Raw genomic sequence first — 17,662 nt, 5'->3', positions numbered from 1 at the left:
GGCCGGACTTTTCCGGGGGAGGTGGGGGGGGGGGCTCCCGCGGCCCAAGTGAGATTGCGGAGATCTGGGGCCGCTTGGAGGAGGCCTTTCTGCCCCAGGCTCCGGGCGATGGGTTAACTTCTCCCCTCTCCTCCTCTGCCCAGGCATCTTTGTTCGTATTAAATTAAAAAAAATTTTTTTTAATAAAAACAAAACCACACACACTTCCTTTTCTTTTTTTTCACCTCTGTCCCTCGGTGGCACCGATATAATTTTCCCAGGGCTGCCTTCCCCTCACTGCCCAGCGGAACCTCTTCTCAGACGTTCCTGTGAGTTCAAGGGCAGAATCTGTGTTCGATTCGCCCACAGTTTATCTAGCAACGGGCACAATGCCTGGCACAGGGTAGGGGGCTCAACAATATGTGTCCAATGAATGAACGCTAAGATGTCACTGTGATGGACAGTTTGTCCTAGTCTCTCTCTTCCTTCCTCCTCCGAACGCAGACCGCACACAGCGCCCCCGAAGTCCCCGGCAGGAGGGAGATGGCCGACCCTGGCGGGCACACCGCAGCCCGGGAGCCTCGGCCCCCCCGGCCAGAGCAGTGGGGCTCGCAGTCGGGAGCGCTGCGGCCCGAGCCCCGGCCACGTGAAGTGTCACACTCCGCGCTGCTGCAGGGCAGGCGCGGTCGCTGCGGTTGTGTAACGTTGCGGCCCGAGGGGATGCGTCCTGCTCCGGTGGGGGCAGAGGAGGGAGGGGACACAGGGCACCACGCCCGGTATCTTTCTGTGCTTGACTGGCACAAGTGCGGGACGGGGGGGGGGCACTGGGGCACCCTGGGGGGTGCTTAAGTGGGTGCTCGCCGGCGTGCAGGCTGTGCCCGGGAACGCAGCTCCGAGGGAGCCAGGGGCCCGCGGCGCACAGCCTCGCGGGTCAGGTGCGCGCAGCGTGCTCGGCGGCGGCCTCGGCTGCCCCTGCGCTTGGCTGCCAGCCCGCTTCCCATGGGGTGACATCCGCCCCGCCCCTCAGCCCCTCCCCACGGCGGGCGATTCCTGGACGCGGGGCCGAGGGGTGGGGGCAGGGAAGCCGGCACAGAAAGAAACCCCAGCCTCTGGGGAAGGCGCCGGGGAGGCGGGGGGGAGCCGGGTGACTCCCTCCGCTGTGCGCCTGTTCCTCCGAGTGGGCCGCGCGGGGGGAGGAGGAAGAGGGTTGGGCTGGAGCTAGCGAGGGGATATTCCTCTCCCGGCTTGAGTCAGACGCGGGCGGGTCCGTCCTCCCCCGTTCCCTCCCAGGAGACGGGAACTTACTTCATTTCCCTGGGGCAGGTTCGCCCACGTTACCAACCTCCCCCCACCTCCCCGGCCCCTTCCAGCTTTCGCGCCCCCCACCCGGCTGGGCAGGACCCGGGCTGCGCTGCCACCCCCTCTTCGGGGAAAGGCAGCCGCAGACACCTGGGGGCCGGGGGTGGAGGCGGGGGCTCCCTCGCAGCCGCGGGAGCGTCGTCCAACACGTGAGACTCATGTGATGAAGCCGGGGGAGGGCGGGCAGGTCGCTCCTTCCCTCCCCGGCAGCGGCCAGACGTGCCTGGAGTCACAGGGTAGAACACGTAGCTCCAACCCACCCACTCGTTCCCATTTAACCCAGCCCGCAGCCTCTCCATTACTCCTCGGCTCGTCCCCCCCACCCCCCCACTCCGCCCTAACCGGCCCCCCCGCGCTCCCTCCCGCCTCCCCGCCCGCCCCACTTCTCATTCACTTGGCTCACACGGCGCAGACGGCGCAGGGAGCACACACTGCCAGTCTGTGCGCAGAGCCGGAGCCCGAGGCCGCGGGTCCACCATGCACGCCCCCAACTGAAGCTGCACCTCAGAGCCGCAGCTCCCGACAGCCCAGCGGATTTCAAGGAGCTCAGAGTCCGAGGAACCCCTGCGAAGAGACCCCCGAAACCCTCTCCAGAACAGTCCTCACCCGACGCTCTGCCGCTGCAGACAGGAGCGCACAGTGGCCCCGGCTCGCCGCGCAATGGAGCGGATCCCCAGTGCGCAACCGCCCCCCGCTTGCCTGCCCAAAGCGCCGGGACTGGAGCCCGGAGACCTACCAGGGTAAGTTGGCACCCCGGGCCCTTTCAAGCCTCAACTCCAGCCCTGCGTTGTGCGCGGCTTGCAACTAGGAGTAGTTCTGGGCGCATCCGGGGGTTCTTGCCAACCAGGGCTCCTGCAGCCGGTGCGCAAGTCACAGCCCTTCCTCGTCCCTCTCCCTGCAGGATGGATTTTGCCCATATGTACCAAGTGTACAAGTCGCGGCGGGGAATAAAGCGGAGCGAGGATAGCAAGGTAAGAGCACCGCGCCCCTCGGGACCCCAGCCCCTCGCACGCGCTGAGTTTCCAGTAAAAGTTTTCTCACTTTGCGGCTGGAGGGGGTATGCCAGGTGTGGGCTCTGTGCCTCTACTGAGTGGCCTGGAGAAGAAGGGGCGGAGGGGAGCTGGTTCTGGGTGTGACTCTGCTCCGCTGCCCCGACTCCTCGCGCCGCGGCGGGGGTGGGGGTGGAGGTGGGGGGAGGAGGAGGGCTCCTCACCCCCGTCCTCCCGCGCCCACCGTCTCCCCGTGCGCTTCGTAGGAGACCTACAAACTGCCGCACCGGCTCATCGAGAAAAAGAGACGTGACCGGATTAACGAGTGCATCGCCCAGCTGAAGGATCTCCTCCCCGAACATCTCAAACTTACAGTAAGTGAGAAGCTGGCCCCTGTCCAAACCAGCTCCTCTGCCCAGAGGGCGGGCGAGGGTCACTCGCCACCTGCAGGCCCCGCTGGGAACTGCAGACCAGATGGCTCGATCCGAGCTGGTGGGCGGCTCTGTTTGGGGGTACCCTTCCCCAGGGTCAGAATTTTCTGGCAGCCTCGTGCAAATGAGGTGAGAACCGTTTGTCCTTCTCCAGGTTGGCACCGACACCGGCTGGCCTTCCCTTGCAAGAGTTTAAGACTTTCCCTGCTGGCGATTTTCAGGGTTCTCTCGTTTCCCCGAATTGAGCAAACCAAGCAGCTCGCAAATATTTTACCCCCTTCCCCCCCGCCCCCCGGTCCCTTTTTAAAATAAGAGGACTTGTTTTGGTGTGTGTATGTGTGTGTGTGTATGTGGGGGTTTTTTTGTTTGTTTGTTTTTTTACGTCCTGTCCTTTCTTGGCAATAGCCAACAGCTTACTAGCTTGGCAGGCTTTGGTTGGGAAGAGAAAAAAGAATAGTATTTAGGGAGGAAGAAAAAAGTGTAGATGAGCTGGAAGTTATGACAGGATGTCAGGAAAGAAACTAGGGAAAGCCTCTTGGCTGCCAGACACAGTAGAAGTCTCTCCTCGGGTTGACACCACTGCAGAGAAATGTTATCTCCGGATTCCCCTGAGTTAAGGTCAGCAACGGCTGCTGGAAAAATTTATCTGTCAAAGCTTTCTCCTGAGCTAGCTGCTGCTTCCAAAAGGCCTCCAAAGATGGGTGACAGTTTGTTGTTCTTTAATCAAAAATATATATTGAATACATATATATATATATATTTTTTTTAAACTTCAACTATGAACTTAAAACTAAATTTAGCCAACCAGGAAAGGTTTTTTTTCTTCCTTTAGAGACATATCTCATTGCTAATTAGTGTCCCAGAGGTGGGACTTCTCTGCGCTCACTGCTGACTGACGCTCTTTTTATTCCAGACTTTGGGTCACTTGGAAAAAGCAGTGGTTCTTGAACTTACCTTGAAGCATGTGAAAGCACTAACAAACCTAATTGATCAACAACAGCAGAAAATCATTGCCCTGCAGAGCGGTTTGCAAGCTGGTGAGTACCCAAGCCTGGCTATCATCTCCTAAGAGTTCTAGCACAAATAGAGAGCCTGCGGGCTCAACATCTGGTATGAGAAGCATTCCTGCAACAAATTGCTTATGCACATTCGTTGGGGGAGATGCCGTTTTATCTTTCCTAAAAGGTCAGGCTTTTCATTCGGAATGCTGCGTGTGTCACCTGGCATGAATACGTATTAGTCAAATGGTAAAATATTTCTGTGGCATTTTGACTTAACAGTTTCTGGATTCTGGGAGTTTTCCCCCCTCCCTTTGAAAATGCCAAGGCACCTCTAATTTGCATCGTGGGTGTTTTACAGTTGTTCTTCTTAGCCCTGTTTCATTGGAGAATAAATCACGGGTATGCCCCAGTGTTTTCCTGTTTCTCTACTTCCTTATCACTCGGTGTGTGGTACGATCCTGGCAGGATGACAACAGAAGTTTTTCCTGCATTTCATGTGATTCCCTGAATAGCCACTAGGTATCTTGGTGAATTACACAATCTAACGAAACCACTGAAGTTTCATCATCTGTTTCTACTGACTTCTAGAGAATCACAGCCACCTTCTAACCATCTCGTCACACCCATTCCAAATCATACTGTACAAACTAGAGAGAAATTCCTCTCCCCACCCCCTCATTCCATTCTTCTCTGCTCTCCTTTCCAAACTAGTATGATGAGAATCACAAAAAGCTAGCAAGTGCTTCTGCCAGTTTCCTTACGGAAAACAGGAAGATGACCATACCTAATTTCTTGGGGATCATGAATGGAATACATGGGAAAGACTTAGAAATAGCCTTTAAAGATGACAGCATGACTTCAACTTGTATAAGTCATTGAAAATAAGCTTACCTTAGGCGACACTGTTCCTTCATTCTCCTTTTTTGGCGATCCAGTCACTTCCTATGGTAAAAAGGTATAAATTGACTATAAGTTGACTCTGGTTACAAACATACTAGGATGTTCATTGCTGTGTCACTTATAATGTAAACTCAAGAGCAACCTATAAATTCAACAAGAGGGGAAACAGTCTGTCCCTATTAAATATGGTCTGGGTCTGTGATGGGATATTGTACAGCCATTACAAATCATATCTCATCTCTGAATGGTAGAATTATGGATGATTTTTATTTTATTCTTTATACTTTTTGCTGTCATCCACATTTCCCCTGATCCTATTACTTTTGGAGTTAGGAACATAAATCAGCAAATGCTGTTAACGGAAAGGAAAGCTCTGGGTCCTTGGAACATAGGTGTCCAGGTGAACCACAGGGCCTTCTGAAATGTCTTCCTTTGGATCTGTGTTGATCCAGGTGATCTGTCGGGGAGAAATGTCGAAGCAGGTCAAGAGATGTTCTGCTCAGGTTTCCAGACATGTGCCCGGGAGGTGCTTCAGTACCTGGCCAAGCACGAGAACACTCGGGACCTGAAATCTACCCAGCTCGTCACCCACCTCCACCGTGTGGTCTCCGAGCTCCTGCAGGGTGGTACCGCCAGGAAGCCGTCAGACCCAGGTGCCAAAGCAATGGACTTCAAGGAGAAACCCAGCTCCCTGGCCAAAGGCTCTGAAGGCCCAGGCAAAAACTGTGTGCCAGTCATCCAGCGGACTTTCGCTCACTCGAGCGGCGAGCAGAGTGGCAGTGACACAGACACAGACAGCGGCTACGGAGGAGAATCAGAGAAGACTGAGCTGCGTGTCGAGCAGCCGTACTTCAAAAGTGATCACGGACGCAGGTTCACCATGGGAGAAAGGATTGGTGCTATTAAGCAAGAATCCGAAGAACCCCCCTCGAAAAAGAGCAGAATGCAGCTCTCAGATGATGAAGGCCATTTCACTAGCAGTGACCTCATCAGCTCCCCGTTCCTGGGCCCACACCCGCACCAGCCTCCCTTTTGCCTGCCCTTCTATCTGATCCCACCGTCAGCGACTGCCTACTTGCCCATGCTGGAGAAGTGCTGGTACCCCACCTCCGTCCCAGTGTTATACCCAGGCCTCAACGCCTCTGCCGCAGCTCTCACCAGCTTCATGAACCCAGACAAGATCTCAGCCCCCTTGCTCATGCCCCAGAGACTCCCTTCTCCCTTGCCAGCCCATCCGGCCATCGACTCTTCCGCCCTGCTCCAAGCTCTGAAGCAGATCCCCCCTTTAAACTTAGAAACCAAAGACTAAACTATTTAGGGGATCCTGCTGCTTCGCTTTCCTTCCTCCCTACTTCCAAAAACAAAAAACAAAAAAACATGTGTTTGTGAGTGTAGCAGGATTGTTCCAGTGTGTATGCCAAGATCATCTGAGGCAGGGAGAGAAGATTCAGGGGTGTGTGTGTGTGTGCGTGCGCACGCACACGCATGTGCATTGTGTGTTGGTATGGGACATTAAAGCTCCTTTTGGTGTAGGGAAGACATGAAGGATTGCCTGACATCAGGAGATTTAAGGGGGACTGTCGCTGGGCTTTTCCCCTCCCAGAGAATAGCCCCCTCTGATACAGATCAGCTGGATTTTCAAAAGCTTCAAAGTCTTGGTCTGTGAGTCAGTCTTCACTTTGGGAGCCGGGTCTGTGGCTTTGAGCAAAAGGTACTTTCAAAAGAGGGCTTTCCAGAGTGCAGTTCCCAGCCAGCTCTTAAGACCCCACCCTGCTCCCTTTTATTGTCTCCGTGACTCACCACATGGGGAGAGGGCAGCCAGACTGAGCGTTCTGCAAAGTGGTGAGGTAGCAGACGCTGGCATAGCACGGTAGTGGTTTGGGGAGATAGCCGCAGGTCTGCTCTCCACCCCTGCCTCGGGGGAGTAAAGAGAATGTAGTTCCCTACTCAGGCTTTCGAAGTGATTCGCTTACTAAGGATCTGAAAAGGGCGCCCTGGTACAAGCCCGGCTGCCAGGGGAGGCGGGAGGGGTCCCCCGGGCCTCTGGCACCTGTTTCTAGTCTCACCTAGAAACAGTTTCTCTGTCCAGGGAACCAAACCAGGCTGTGAGAGATGCAGGCGCCTAAGTTCCAAGCACCCCAGAGTGCGTAAAAGCTGAGTAACAAATTGCAGTTTCAACAAGCCAAGCCAGACTCGGGCTCTCAGCTCTATCCTAAAACTCCTTTTAACCAAGCTTAGCTTCTTAAAGGCCTAACCAACCCTTGGCAAAGCAGCATCCTTTCTGCAGGCTAATTCCCCTCGCCCGACGGCGTATGGAGTGTCCTTATTGCTAAAAAGGATTCTGTCTTCTTCAAAGAAGTTTTATTTTTGGTCCAGAGTACTTTTGACTTGTCCAGCTCGCCCTGCACCAGCTTTTTGAAATGCACTATGCTTGATCACTGATCGTGTTTTAACTTTTTCCTTTCCTGTTTTTATTTTGGTATTAAAGTCGTTGCCTTTATTTGTAAAACTGTCATAAATATATATTATATAAATATATTAAAAAGGAAAATGTTTCAGATGTTTATTTGTATAATTACTTGATCTACAAAAGTGAGAACAAATGAATGTATTCCTGTTTTTGAAGAGAATAATTTTTTTTTCTCTGGGGAGAGGTACAGTGTCTATATTTTGGAGCCTTCCTGAAGGTGGAAAATTGTACATATTTTTATCTATGAGTCAATGTTAACTAGTTGTTTTAAAATACTTAATAAAATAATCCTTTTCCTGTGGAAGAGAAAGATGGTCTCCTGCATTTTTAAAAGAACTCTCAAGGGTGTGATAATGGCCTTCTCCTCCTGCCCTCCCCTCTTGGCTGAAGGTAACAACTAGTTAATCTTGGTATGATTTCATTCAGGTTTTCCCATGCCTGTGTTCAGACAGAATAAGCTTAGTCAATTTTGTAGGTAAATATTTGTTCAGTTGTTTTCTTAGACTAACCTTTGCCAGAAGCTCACTATCAGCCTGTGCCTCTTTCCAGAGTTAAGCAAAACGCCTATTTTTCCCCCCAGTCTGCTTTCGTCATGGTCCTTAAAGCTTGACAGAAAATCAAAGTACGAAATCGTGGGCCTCAGTGTCTGCGGAGCTTGCTGGAGGGGGGAGCACACTGGGAAGATTGAATGGATTATGATGCAGTAATAATTGCTGCTGGGGATAGCACCTCTACCAAGGCGTTCTAACTTTTTCGAGTCTAGCACGGTCTAATGGGTTTGCCATATCCTGTCCAATTGCCTCTGAAAGCAACATTCCATGATTAGTTTCTACATCCTTCCTGGATTTCCTCTCATTGGGTGTGTTTGTGCGTGAATGAATATTGGCGTTCCTTAGTCAAGCGCTCTTATTAAAAAAAAAAAAATTTCCATGGGAAAAGAAGTGGGAAATGACCCGGTCGAGTGAGCGTTTCTGCCTGTCCCCTTCTCCGTCTCAGAGGTGTCCTGATGGCCAGCGCCTGGCTCGCCAAGCTCCAGATCCCAGAGCATCTTCCAGAACCCTCTGGCTGTCTGGAGCCCATGCAGGGAAACTGCCCCCAGGGAGTTCTCAGCCAGGCAGAGACACCACCTGCCCTGTTTGCTTCAAATGTCACCTTCCCTCTCTGCTGATGAGCCAGCAGGCGAGAGTGAGCATTGCCTGGCTTGTGTGAGGTGCCCGCAGGCAGCCTGGTGTGTCATGGGAGGAGCCCTGGACCAGGAGTCAGGAGATGAGCTGGTGGTCTTAGCAATGAACTGGTAGTCTGGCATCGCCCCCTCCACACCTGTTTGTGGTTCAGTAAAAAAGGATTCTGAGCCCCCTTCACATGTCCTACAGCAGGCAGACAGCAATCGGTAAGGCCCTCTTTCTCCCAGCAGCTTAGGGCCTGGCCCTCAGGGTCTCCTGCCTGTTAAGCTCCTGAATTCCTCCATGAATTGCTGAGCTTTTCTGGCTAGACTTTATGGGTAAAAAACCTAAACAAATCAAGTGTATCCTGGGGATGGAGCACGGGGTTGAAAACAAGGCCAGGCTCTTTGGGCCTGCCCCCTCTCCACCCTGGGCCGTGACTCAAGGAGTAGCTGTGGAGACAGAGGGAAGTGGTGTCACACCCTGAACTAAAAAGGGTTTGGGGGTTCCACACAGCCTCAGCCCAGATCCCACGACTGGAGCCTATGGAGCACCCCTCAAAGCAGCAGCCCTCCCTCTGCCTCCTTTTCTGCTTCCAGTTTGCCCTTGATCTTCTTTCTAGGTCGGTTCCAGCAGGTTCCAAGTGGTTCGGAGGGAGATGCGGAGGAGGGGTTCGCACCCCAGTCTTTGGCCCCTTGGGGACAAAGAGGACCTCTGTTAACCAAGGGGTGTGTGTGACTGGGAGGGGCTGAAGCGCTGGCTTTGGGGGCCGAGGAGAGGTGGCCAGAGGTAGGGGGAGCGGACACTTGCGATCCAGCCGCCTTCAGACAGGGCGTGAGCCTCCGGCCGGCTGGGATGGTCTCACCCAGCGCTGACCTGCCTCGCCTGTTGACACAACGTCACGTTTCCGACTGCAGCCCTTTCATGTGCGGCCCGCGGCTAAATGCGGCTGCCGGTTCCTGGAAGCAGACGTGCCTGGCACCGCGTCAGCAGAAACCTGATCCCCGGGGAAGCTTGGCACGGTCGCGGGCTCGCTCGGCCCCCAGAATAGGACCTGGCATCGGGCGCCGGGCAGCCCCCCTTCGCGCCCCGCGGGAGGGAATCCGAGCGCTCTCCCGGGGTTGGGGGGGAGGGAAGGCTTGCTTGGGGGGGGGCGGGGGTGGAGCTGGATTTAGGCAGGGCATTGGAAAAAGAGCCTAATTAACTAGAAGCTAGAAGCTTCCCACGGGTCATGGCTCATTAATGAAGCCTAACAACCTAGAAGGACCATTACGGGTACTAGTATAATTTACATTTTGGAGATAGCTAAAGGCGCGCTCAGAGAGGGGAGTTAACTGGCCCAAGGTCACACAGCTTCTGAGTCACTAAACCATTAGTGGAACGGTGAATATGTTGGTTTCTGCCTCTTCTTAATTGGATCCAAGGGGAAGGCTTTCAGAATCTGGTTGTGCATAGTATACCAATACTACTATTACCAGCAGCAGTTTGTAGCACTTATTATTTGCCAGGCACTCTTCAAAGCACTCCATATACAAAAACTTAATTTTCACAGCAACTCCATGAGGTAGGTTTAATTATTATTCTCCTTACATGGTTAACAAAATGTAGGCAAGGAGAGGCTAAGTAACTTGCCTAAAGTCACACAGCTCCGGTGGCGAATTGGAATTTTTTTTTTTTTTTAATTTATTTATTTATTTTGCGCTGTCCTGGGTCTTCGTTTCTGTGCAAGGGCTTTCTCTAGTTGTGGCAAGCGGGGGCCACTCTTCATCACGATGCGCAGGCCTCTCACTATCGTGGCCTCTCCTGTTGTGGAGCACAGGCTTCGGATGCACAGGCTCAGAAGTTGTGGCTCACGGGCTCTAGAGCTCAGGCTCAGCGGCCATGGCTCACGGGCCTAGATGCTCCGTGGCATGTGGGATCTTCCCAGACCAGGGCTCGAACCCGTGTCCCCTGCATTAGCAGGCAGATTCTCAACCACTGCGCCACCAGGGAAGCCCCCGAATTGGAATTTAAACTTGGCAATTTGGCTCCAGAGTCTACATGCTTAACTACAAAACCCCATTGCCCTTCCTGTTAAATAATAGTAATGGTAATCATAAAAATAATAATAGTAAAAGTATAATAATTGCCTCAGTTACTACCATATTTTGAGTACTCTCCCTATGCCAGGCACTATATTAAACGGTTTATGTGAATTATCTCTACTTCCTATAGCAACTGTGAAGGGTGGGTATTTAATAAGAGGTGAAAAAACTGGAGCTCAGAGAGGAGAAATCTGAGCCTCATCAGAGGTTACACATCGTGTGAAGGAGAGAGCTAGGCCCTTTCTCTGGTATAGAACTGCTTCTAAACTGAGCTGCTGTGACATTGGGCTTGGGCATGCATTATCTTATTTAATCCTCAAAATAGCCCCGTGGAATAGGTACTATGATCCCCAGTGGGCGGAGGAGATAACTGAAGCTCAGGGTAAAGTTATTCGCCCGACTCTTTATTTGCTTCCTGACAAATGTCCCCACATACCATTCTGCAGCCAAAAATGGGCCCATTCTCTAATTAAAGAACTAACCCTGCCGGACTACTGGGGCTTGGGGCGGGCTGGGCACTTAGGTTGACTACGCTGAGAACCAGGATCTGGGTTTAAGGAAATTCTATGTCAAATTTTCTGGGGTGGGAGGAGGGGCCACTCCTTCCCGCACATCTCTCTTAAGGTTAGGAGAGGGGCAGGTAGAGGGGCCTGGGACAGTAGGGACCTATGGACCACTTGGGAAGAGGCACTTCCACTGGACGGAGGGAGGGAGGCTGAGACCGAGTTCCCAGCTCTCTTGCTGGAATGGAGGCTGGAAGGCTTGGAGACCAGGCCACTGCAGCTCTTTCTGTCCCTTGCAGGTTCCTGCAGCCCACGCACACCCTGGCCCATCTCTGCAGCCCTTGGTCAGCTCCCCAGTACGTGGCTGGTGAGCAGTAAGCAAGAGGTCTCTTCTCTGGAAGAGGGGTCAGAATCTCAGGCTGGAGCTTGCCGGGCTGCCAGGTTTCTCCTCAGGCCTCTGGAGCCCCTTCAAGGCTCCAAGAGACAGACCGCGCTGAGTTCCCAAGTGGTTGCATATAAAGACTCTGTGTTAATGGGACCGGCATGTTCCCCAGAGACCCAGAACTCCCCAGCATGCCACGTGGCATGGTGGGAGGGAAGGCTCTGGGCTTCTCACCCCCTCTTTAGCTGGAGCAGCTTCCTGTTTCTCTGTCCTAAATATCGTAAAGGTTTGTTTGAGCAAGAGTTCCATTGCTAAAAAACATCACAGAATGTTTGGAAGGCACCAAACTACAGCCCGTTCCTCAGGCATGGCCTTCACCTCACCTACCACTTTCTCCGGGCTCCAGAGGGAGGCTGAGGCCACTCAAAGCCAAAATCCCCCCTTCAGCAACACCCCCCCTATTTATCCCAAGCCATCTGTCTGGCCCGACTGCCACAGCAGAACATGAGCTGGGTGAAGCCTCTCCCATTGGCTATGCAAGCCACCGGCACGCTGGTCCATCCAGTCTTGTGATGTGGCTGGATTGGGGCCCAGAAGGTTTCTTCCGCTCTACACGGGGCCCTCAGGGAATGAGTCACCAGGCTGCTAGGTAGGTGGGGGGTTGGCCTCAGGCTGTGGCCAAAGTGATGGGGACAGCCAGCCTCGGCTCCTCCTAAGCGCCCTGCTGTTCCACCCTGCACCTACCTGTAAGAGGGTGAAAGGGAAGACACCTGTGCTTATTTATTTGTTTGAAGAGCAAATACGGTTTTCTTGGAAACCACATTATGGATGGTATATGGAGGTAGGGATCATGCAAGGATCTCTGCGGAATACAACTGGGGGAAAAAGGAGGGAAAACTACTACTTTTCCCGGGGGGTGGGGCGGGGGGGAGGGGAGACGTGTGTTTCTTAAAGTTTTTTATAAAATGTCTAATATTTTTGTACCTTTTTTTTTTTTACTGTGGAGAATTTAAGACATATAAGAAAGTAGACAGAAACAACAGAAAGAAAAATGACCCAATTTTAAAATGGGCAGAGGACTTGAACAGACATTTCTCCGAAGAAGATGTACAAATGGCCAAGCAGCACATGAGAAGATCAACGTCATTAGTCATCAGGGAAATGCAAATCAAAACCACAATGAGAGGCCACTTCACACCCACTAGGATGGCTACAATGAAGGAAAAACATGTTGACGAGGATGTGGAGAAATTGGAACCTCCCTACATTGCTCGTGGGAATGTAAGATGGTTCGGCTGCTGGGGAGGACAGCTGAGTGACGTGTCAAAAAGTTAAACATAGGGCTTCCCTGGTGGCGCAGTGGTTGAGAGTCCGCCTGCCGATGCAGGGGACGCGGGTTTGTGCCCCGGTCCGGGAAGATCCCACATGCCGCGGAGCGGCTGGGCCCGTGAGCCATGGCCACTGAGCCTGCGCATCTGGAGCCTGTGCTCCGCAGTGGGAGAGGCCACAACAGTGAGAGGCCCGCGTACCGCAAAAAAAAAAAAAAAAAAAGTTAAACATAGAATGACCATACAACTGAAGTTGTGCTCCTAGGTATACGCTCCAAAAAACTGAAAACAGGTACTCTGACAAGGACACGTACAATAGCCTCAAAGTGGAAACAGCCCAAATGGACGTAAACGGATGAACGGATAAACATGATGCGGTATATGCATGCAAAGGACTAAAAAGAAAGGCAGTACTACGTGCTCTACACTACAACATGCGTACGTAGAATGACACAAACTACAACATGGGTGAGCCTCAAAAACATTATGCTCAGTAAAAGAAGCCAGACACAAAAAGTCACAAATACTATGAGGCCATTTATATGAGATAGCAAGAATAGATAAGTCCACAATAGATAAGTGACAGAACACAGACAGATGGCTGCCGGGAGCTGGAGGGAGGGAGAAATGGGGGGAAATTGCTTAATGGTACAGGGTTTTACTTAGAAGTGATGGAAATGTTGTGGCACTAGACAGCGGTGGTAGTTGCACAACACTGTGAATGTACTAAATGCCACTGAATTGTTCACTTTAAAGTGCTGGATGTTACGTGAATTTCACCTCAATAAATTATTTTTTTAAGTAAACAGAAGAGCATAATGAATCCTCTATGTATCAGCTTTTCAGCTTTAACAGTCATCAATTCATGTCCAATCACTTTCATCCGTAATATATATACTATTCTGCTTCTTCCATTCAAATATTATTTTGAAGCAAATCGGGACATTATATAATTTCATTTGTAAATATTTCACTCTCTCTCAAAAATAAGTATTCTATAAAAAAAATTACTACAATAGCACTATCATACCTAAAAAACTTTTAACAATACCGGAAGGGAAATTTTAAGAGCTAGAATTTTCTGAATAGAAGTACAGCATAGTTTCAGAATCTAAAAGCACAGAAAGGGATCAGTGAAAAAAACTGTTCTCCTGTCTTGATTCGTTCTCTTTAATCTTGATCCCTCTGGCCCAGCCAAAATCACTGTAAACAGGCAGGTAGGTACTGTTTTAACTTATGTTAGAGCTTATCAGTGTTTATACATGCAACTACAAATGAGGGCTATCATTTGCCTCCTTTTTTCATACAAAAATAGCATGCTATTTACATCATTCTGCACACATTTTTTTAAATTGAAGGATAGTTGATTTATAATATTATATTAGTTTCAGGTGTACAGCATAGTGATTCAGTATTATTGCAGATTATACTCCATTATAAGTTATTATAGGATAATAGCTATAATTCCCTGTGCTATACAAAATATCCTCGTTGCTTATCTATTTTATACATAGTAGTTTGTATCTGATAGACCCATACCTTTAATTTGTCTCTCCCTGCACTTTTTTTTTAAAACATCTTTATTGGAGTATAATTGCTTTACATTGTTTTGTTAGTTGCTGCTGTATAAGAAAGTGAATCAGCTATACGTACACATATATCCCCATATCTCCTCCCTCTTGCGTCTCCCTCCCACCCTCCCTGTCCCACCCCTCTAGATGGTCACAAAGCACCGAGCTAATCTCCCTGTGCTATGCAGCTGCTTCCCATTAGCCATCTATTTTACATTTGGTAGTGTATATATGTCCATGCCACTCTCTCACTTCGTCTCAGCTTACCCTTCCCCACCCCATGTCCTAAAGTCCATTCTCTACGTCTGTGTCTTTATTCCTGTCCTGCCCCTAGGTTCTTCAGAACAATTTTTTTTTTTTTTAGATTCCATATATATGTGTTAGCCTACGGTATTTTTCTCTTTCTGACCTACTTCATTCTGTATGATAGACTCTAGGTCCATCCACCTCACTACAAATAACTCAATTTCATTTCTTTTTATGGCTGAGTAATATTCCATTGTATATATGTGCCACATCTTCTTTATCCATTCATCTGTTGATGGACACTTAGGTTGCTTCCATATCCTGGCTATTGTAAATAGCCTGCACTTATTTTTAACCTACTATATCTTGGGGAGCAATTCCCATGAATACATAGAAAGGCTTGGAATCCTTTTTACAACTGCATATGATTTCACTGTATAGATATACTGTCATGTACTTGATCAGTTCCTTATTATGGACATTTGGGTTATTTCTGACCTTTCACTATTGCCAACAGGGCTGCAATGACTAATTGTAACATATGGATGTCACTTTGTACGTGTATAATGATATTTATGGGATAAACTCCCAGGAGTGGGACTGCTGGGTCATAGCATGAGCATCTGTCATTCTGATGGGTATCACCAAAGCGGTCCTCTATGGGGCTGTGACAGTTCACATCCCTTTAGCCTCCCAGGAGTCTTACTGCTCCGGAAGAAAATTTGCAAGGGACGCCAGAAGCCTTGGAATAGGTATGTCTCGAGACGAGGTGATTCCACTTCCAGGAGTTATCGCAGGGAGGGATTCATTAGGTTTTCAAAGATTAAGCTACAAAGATGGACATCTCTGTGTCATTCATAGTTAAAAAAAAAAAATCAGAAAAGTGGCCTACAGGACACTGGTTGAATAATTCATGGTATGCATGAAGGTTGGAATGCTAAATAGTCATGAAAAAGTACAATTGAGAAGGTAAATTTATAATTGTTAAGGGGAGAAAAGTAGGTCACAAAGCAGTGCTTTCAGAATGCTCCCTTTTTTTTTTTTTTTTTTTTTTTTTGCGGTACGCGAGCCTCTCACTGTTGTGGCCTCTCCCGTTGTGGAGCACAGGCTCCGGACGCGCAGGCTCAGCGGCCATGGCTCACGGGCCCAGCCGCTCCGCGGCATGTGGGATCCTCCCGGACCAGGGCAGAAACCCGCGTCCCCTGCATCGGCAGGCGGACTCTCAACCACTGCGCCACCAGGGAAGCCCCCAGAATGCTCCCATTAAAAAAAAAAAAAACAGAGTAACATGTACACTTTTAAATGTTCTCTCTCTCTGCCTCAATTTCCACACCTGTAAAATGAGGGCAGTAATAATCAGCTCACTGAGCTATTGTGAGGAATAAATGAGTTAAAATTTTTAAGGTGCTTAGAACGGTATCTGGTACCAAGGAAGCTTCAAGTCAGGGTTAGTTAAAATTAGTGTTATCGGTATTATCGTTATCACTATTAATTATATTCTAATTGTATAAGAGAAAGGTCTGGCAGACAATACAACAAAATTTTAACCATCTCAGCAAGACTTGGAGTTACCGTTACTTTGAAAATTTTTGCTTTTCTTTATTTTCTTTTCTTCTGTCTCTCTCTCTTTTACAATGAACGTGTGTTATTTCTGTAATATATATTATTTCGTGAAGTGCAAAAGAAGGGAGAAGAACGGAATTCTGAGGTAGTCTTGGAAATCTACTCAGCAGAGCCCCAGAAAATGATGTGGAAAGAAAAGCAGGAGGCTTTCTTGATCTGGCAGCTCAGCCTTGGGCAGGGCCAGTCCTACATACTAGGAGGAAGGCAACTCCCTGTGACAGGCAATTGGAGGGAAGGGGAAGGCGCTCCCTGACCACATGCACAAGGTTTTCAGGGACTTTAACAATTAGAGTGATGACAGAAATGTGCAAATACAGCCAGTAGCCCATGAGGGTCTTAAGATGGGGGCGTGACTCACTGCCTGCTGTGCCCCTAGTCCCCATTCTGAGACAGGGCAGAAATTCAGTCAATGTTTCCTGAATGAACAAGGCTCTGCTGTCTGAGCTTGGGAACGTCCTTTCACCTCCCTGAGTCTCAGTTTCCTCCACCACCAAATGGGGATATTAGTGATCTTGCAGAGACTGTTGTGAGGATAAAAAGAAAAACCTGTACATAGAGTAGTAGCACCTTGCTCAAATGAGGTACCAGGCAGGTACGTGGCATTTGTTGAGTAAATAAATGAAAAGAAGGAATGACACTGACAGGAGCTTATTCACACTAAAGTGTGAATGACTTACACCATTTTTTCCTAAAAAGCAGCTTTGTAGGGCATAAACGGAGAAGCTGGAAGAGATCTTGTATATAAGCCAGACCCTGTGCTATGTGCTGTGCTAGGCACTATGCATGCATTTATCCTGTGTACTTTCCATTTGACACGTACAGAAATTTAGTCACTTGAGATCAAGTGACTTACCCAAGGTCACACAGCAAGCAGATGGCACAGCCAGGATTTAAACCAACGCATGACTCAAAAGTCCTTGCCAAAAAGCCCTGGATGTCAACATGGACAATGGCATGAGGAGGGAAGAGGGTCTGGGGAGTCCATCAGAGTCAAACTCCGTACTCTGCATCACGCCAAACCACCCCAAGGGCAGACTGAATATGTGCAGGGCACTAGGAAAGCAACCCCAGTTCCCTTCCATCTTCCCCCATACTGGAAAATAATTCCACTTTGATATTTCAAAGGAAAGCATGGAGATAAATGCTCATGAAGCAAATCAAGACCTTATTCGTTTTCTCTACATTTAAGTTTAGTGTTGTTTTCTGTTTACTTGTCCTATGGGGAGGAAACACCATAACGCGTATGTCTTAGGACATTAGGACTTAATTCCCCTGGGGTCTTAGGACCCCTCCAGACTTTACCCAGCTCCTGCTGTGCTATGCCAGGCCCCCAAGAGTTTGAGAGGGAGGGAAAATAGGGACGCCCCCTCCCCCTGCTTCCCTCGGGCTCCCAGGCTGCATGCGGGTGCTCCCCAGGGCCGCGGCCTCAGCTCCCCTGATCCGCAGCTTCTCACCACCCCAGCCTTTAGACAAGGCGTTCACTGCCCAGGCATGTTCCAAGCCACCGGCTCGAGTCCCAGCCAGTCCAGGCCTGTTGCAATGAGTCAGCCTTTCACTGGGGAAAAAACGTGGTGACTGGCCTGCAAGTCACTTTTTCCAGCTTGGCCCTCGTCCTGAGCTAGGTTTAGGGAGG

The 17,662-nt window shown here is 49.9% G+C and overlaps 2 protein-coding genes across 3 annotated transcripts in view; one reads left to right on the top strand and one right to left on the bottom strand.

Moving 5' to 3' along the window:
* The window catches only part of LOC309813445 (uncharacterized protein), a 172,174-nt gene that overhangs the window by 132,016 nt on the left and 22,496 nt on the right, over nt 1–17,662 (bottom strand). Inside the window, exon 1 of one of the 2 annotated variants that reach the window (XR_014295498.1) lies at nt 2,380–2,580. Coding sequence is in view for 1 of the 2 variants with exons in the window: in XM_082638308.1 (XP_082494434.1) it covers nt 4,651–4,701 (51 nt within the window). In the remaining variant the exon portion in view is untranslated. Of the gene's footprint in view, nt 1–2,379; nt 2,581–4,650; nt 4,702–17,662 lie in introns of those variants that run through there. The other variant, XM_082638308.1, reaches the window with a different exon arrangement.
* On the top strand, nt 1,744–7,439 carry BHLHE40 (basic helix-loop-helix family member e40). The gene is made up of 5 exons (XM_082638307.1): nt 1,744–2,078; nt 2,240–2,309; nt 2,594–2,701; nt 3,672–3,795; nt 5,112–7,439. The coding sequence occupies exons 1-5, from the start codon at nt 1,999–2,001 to the stop codon at nt 5,966–5,968; spliced, it is 1,239 nt and encodes a 412-aa protein (XP_082494433.1). The 5' UTR covers nt 1,744–1,998; the 3' UTR covers nt 5,969–7,439.

The sequence above is a fragment of the Mesoplodon mirus genome, assembly GCF_964341445.2.
Source record: "Mesoplodon mirus genome assembly, chromosome: 12".
Taxonomy (NCBI): Eukaryota; Metazoa; Chordata; class Mammalia; order Artiodactyla; family Ziphiidae; genus Mesoplodon; species Mesoplodon mirus.
The sequence above is the reverse complement of the archived record's forward strand: the minus strand, read 5'-3'. Positions and strand labels throughout refer to the sequence as shown.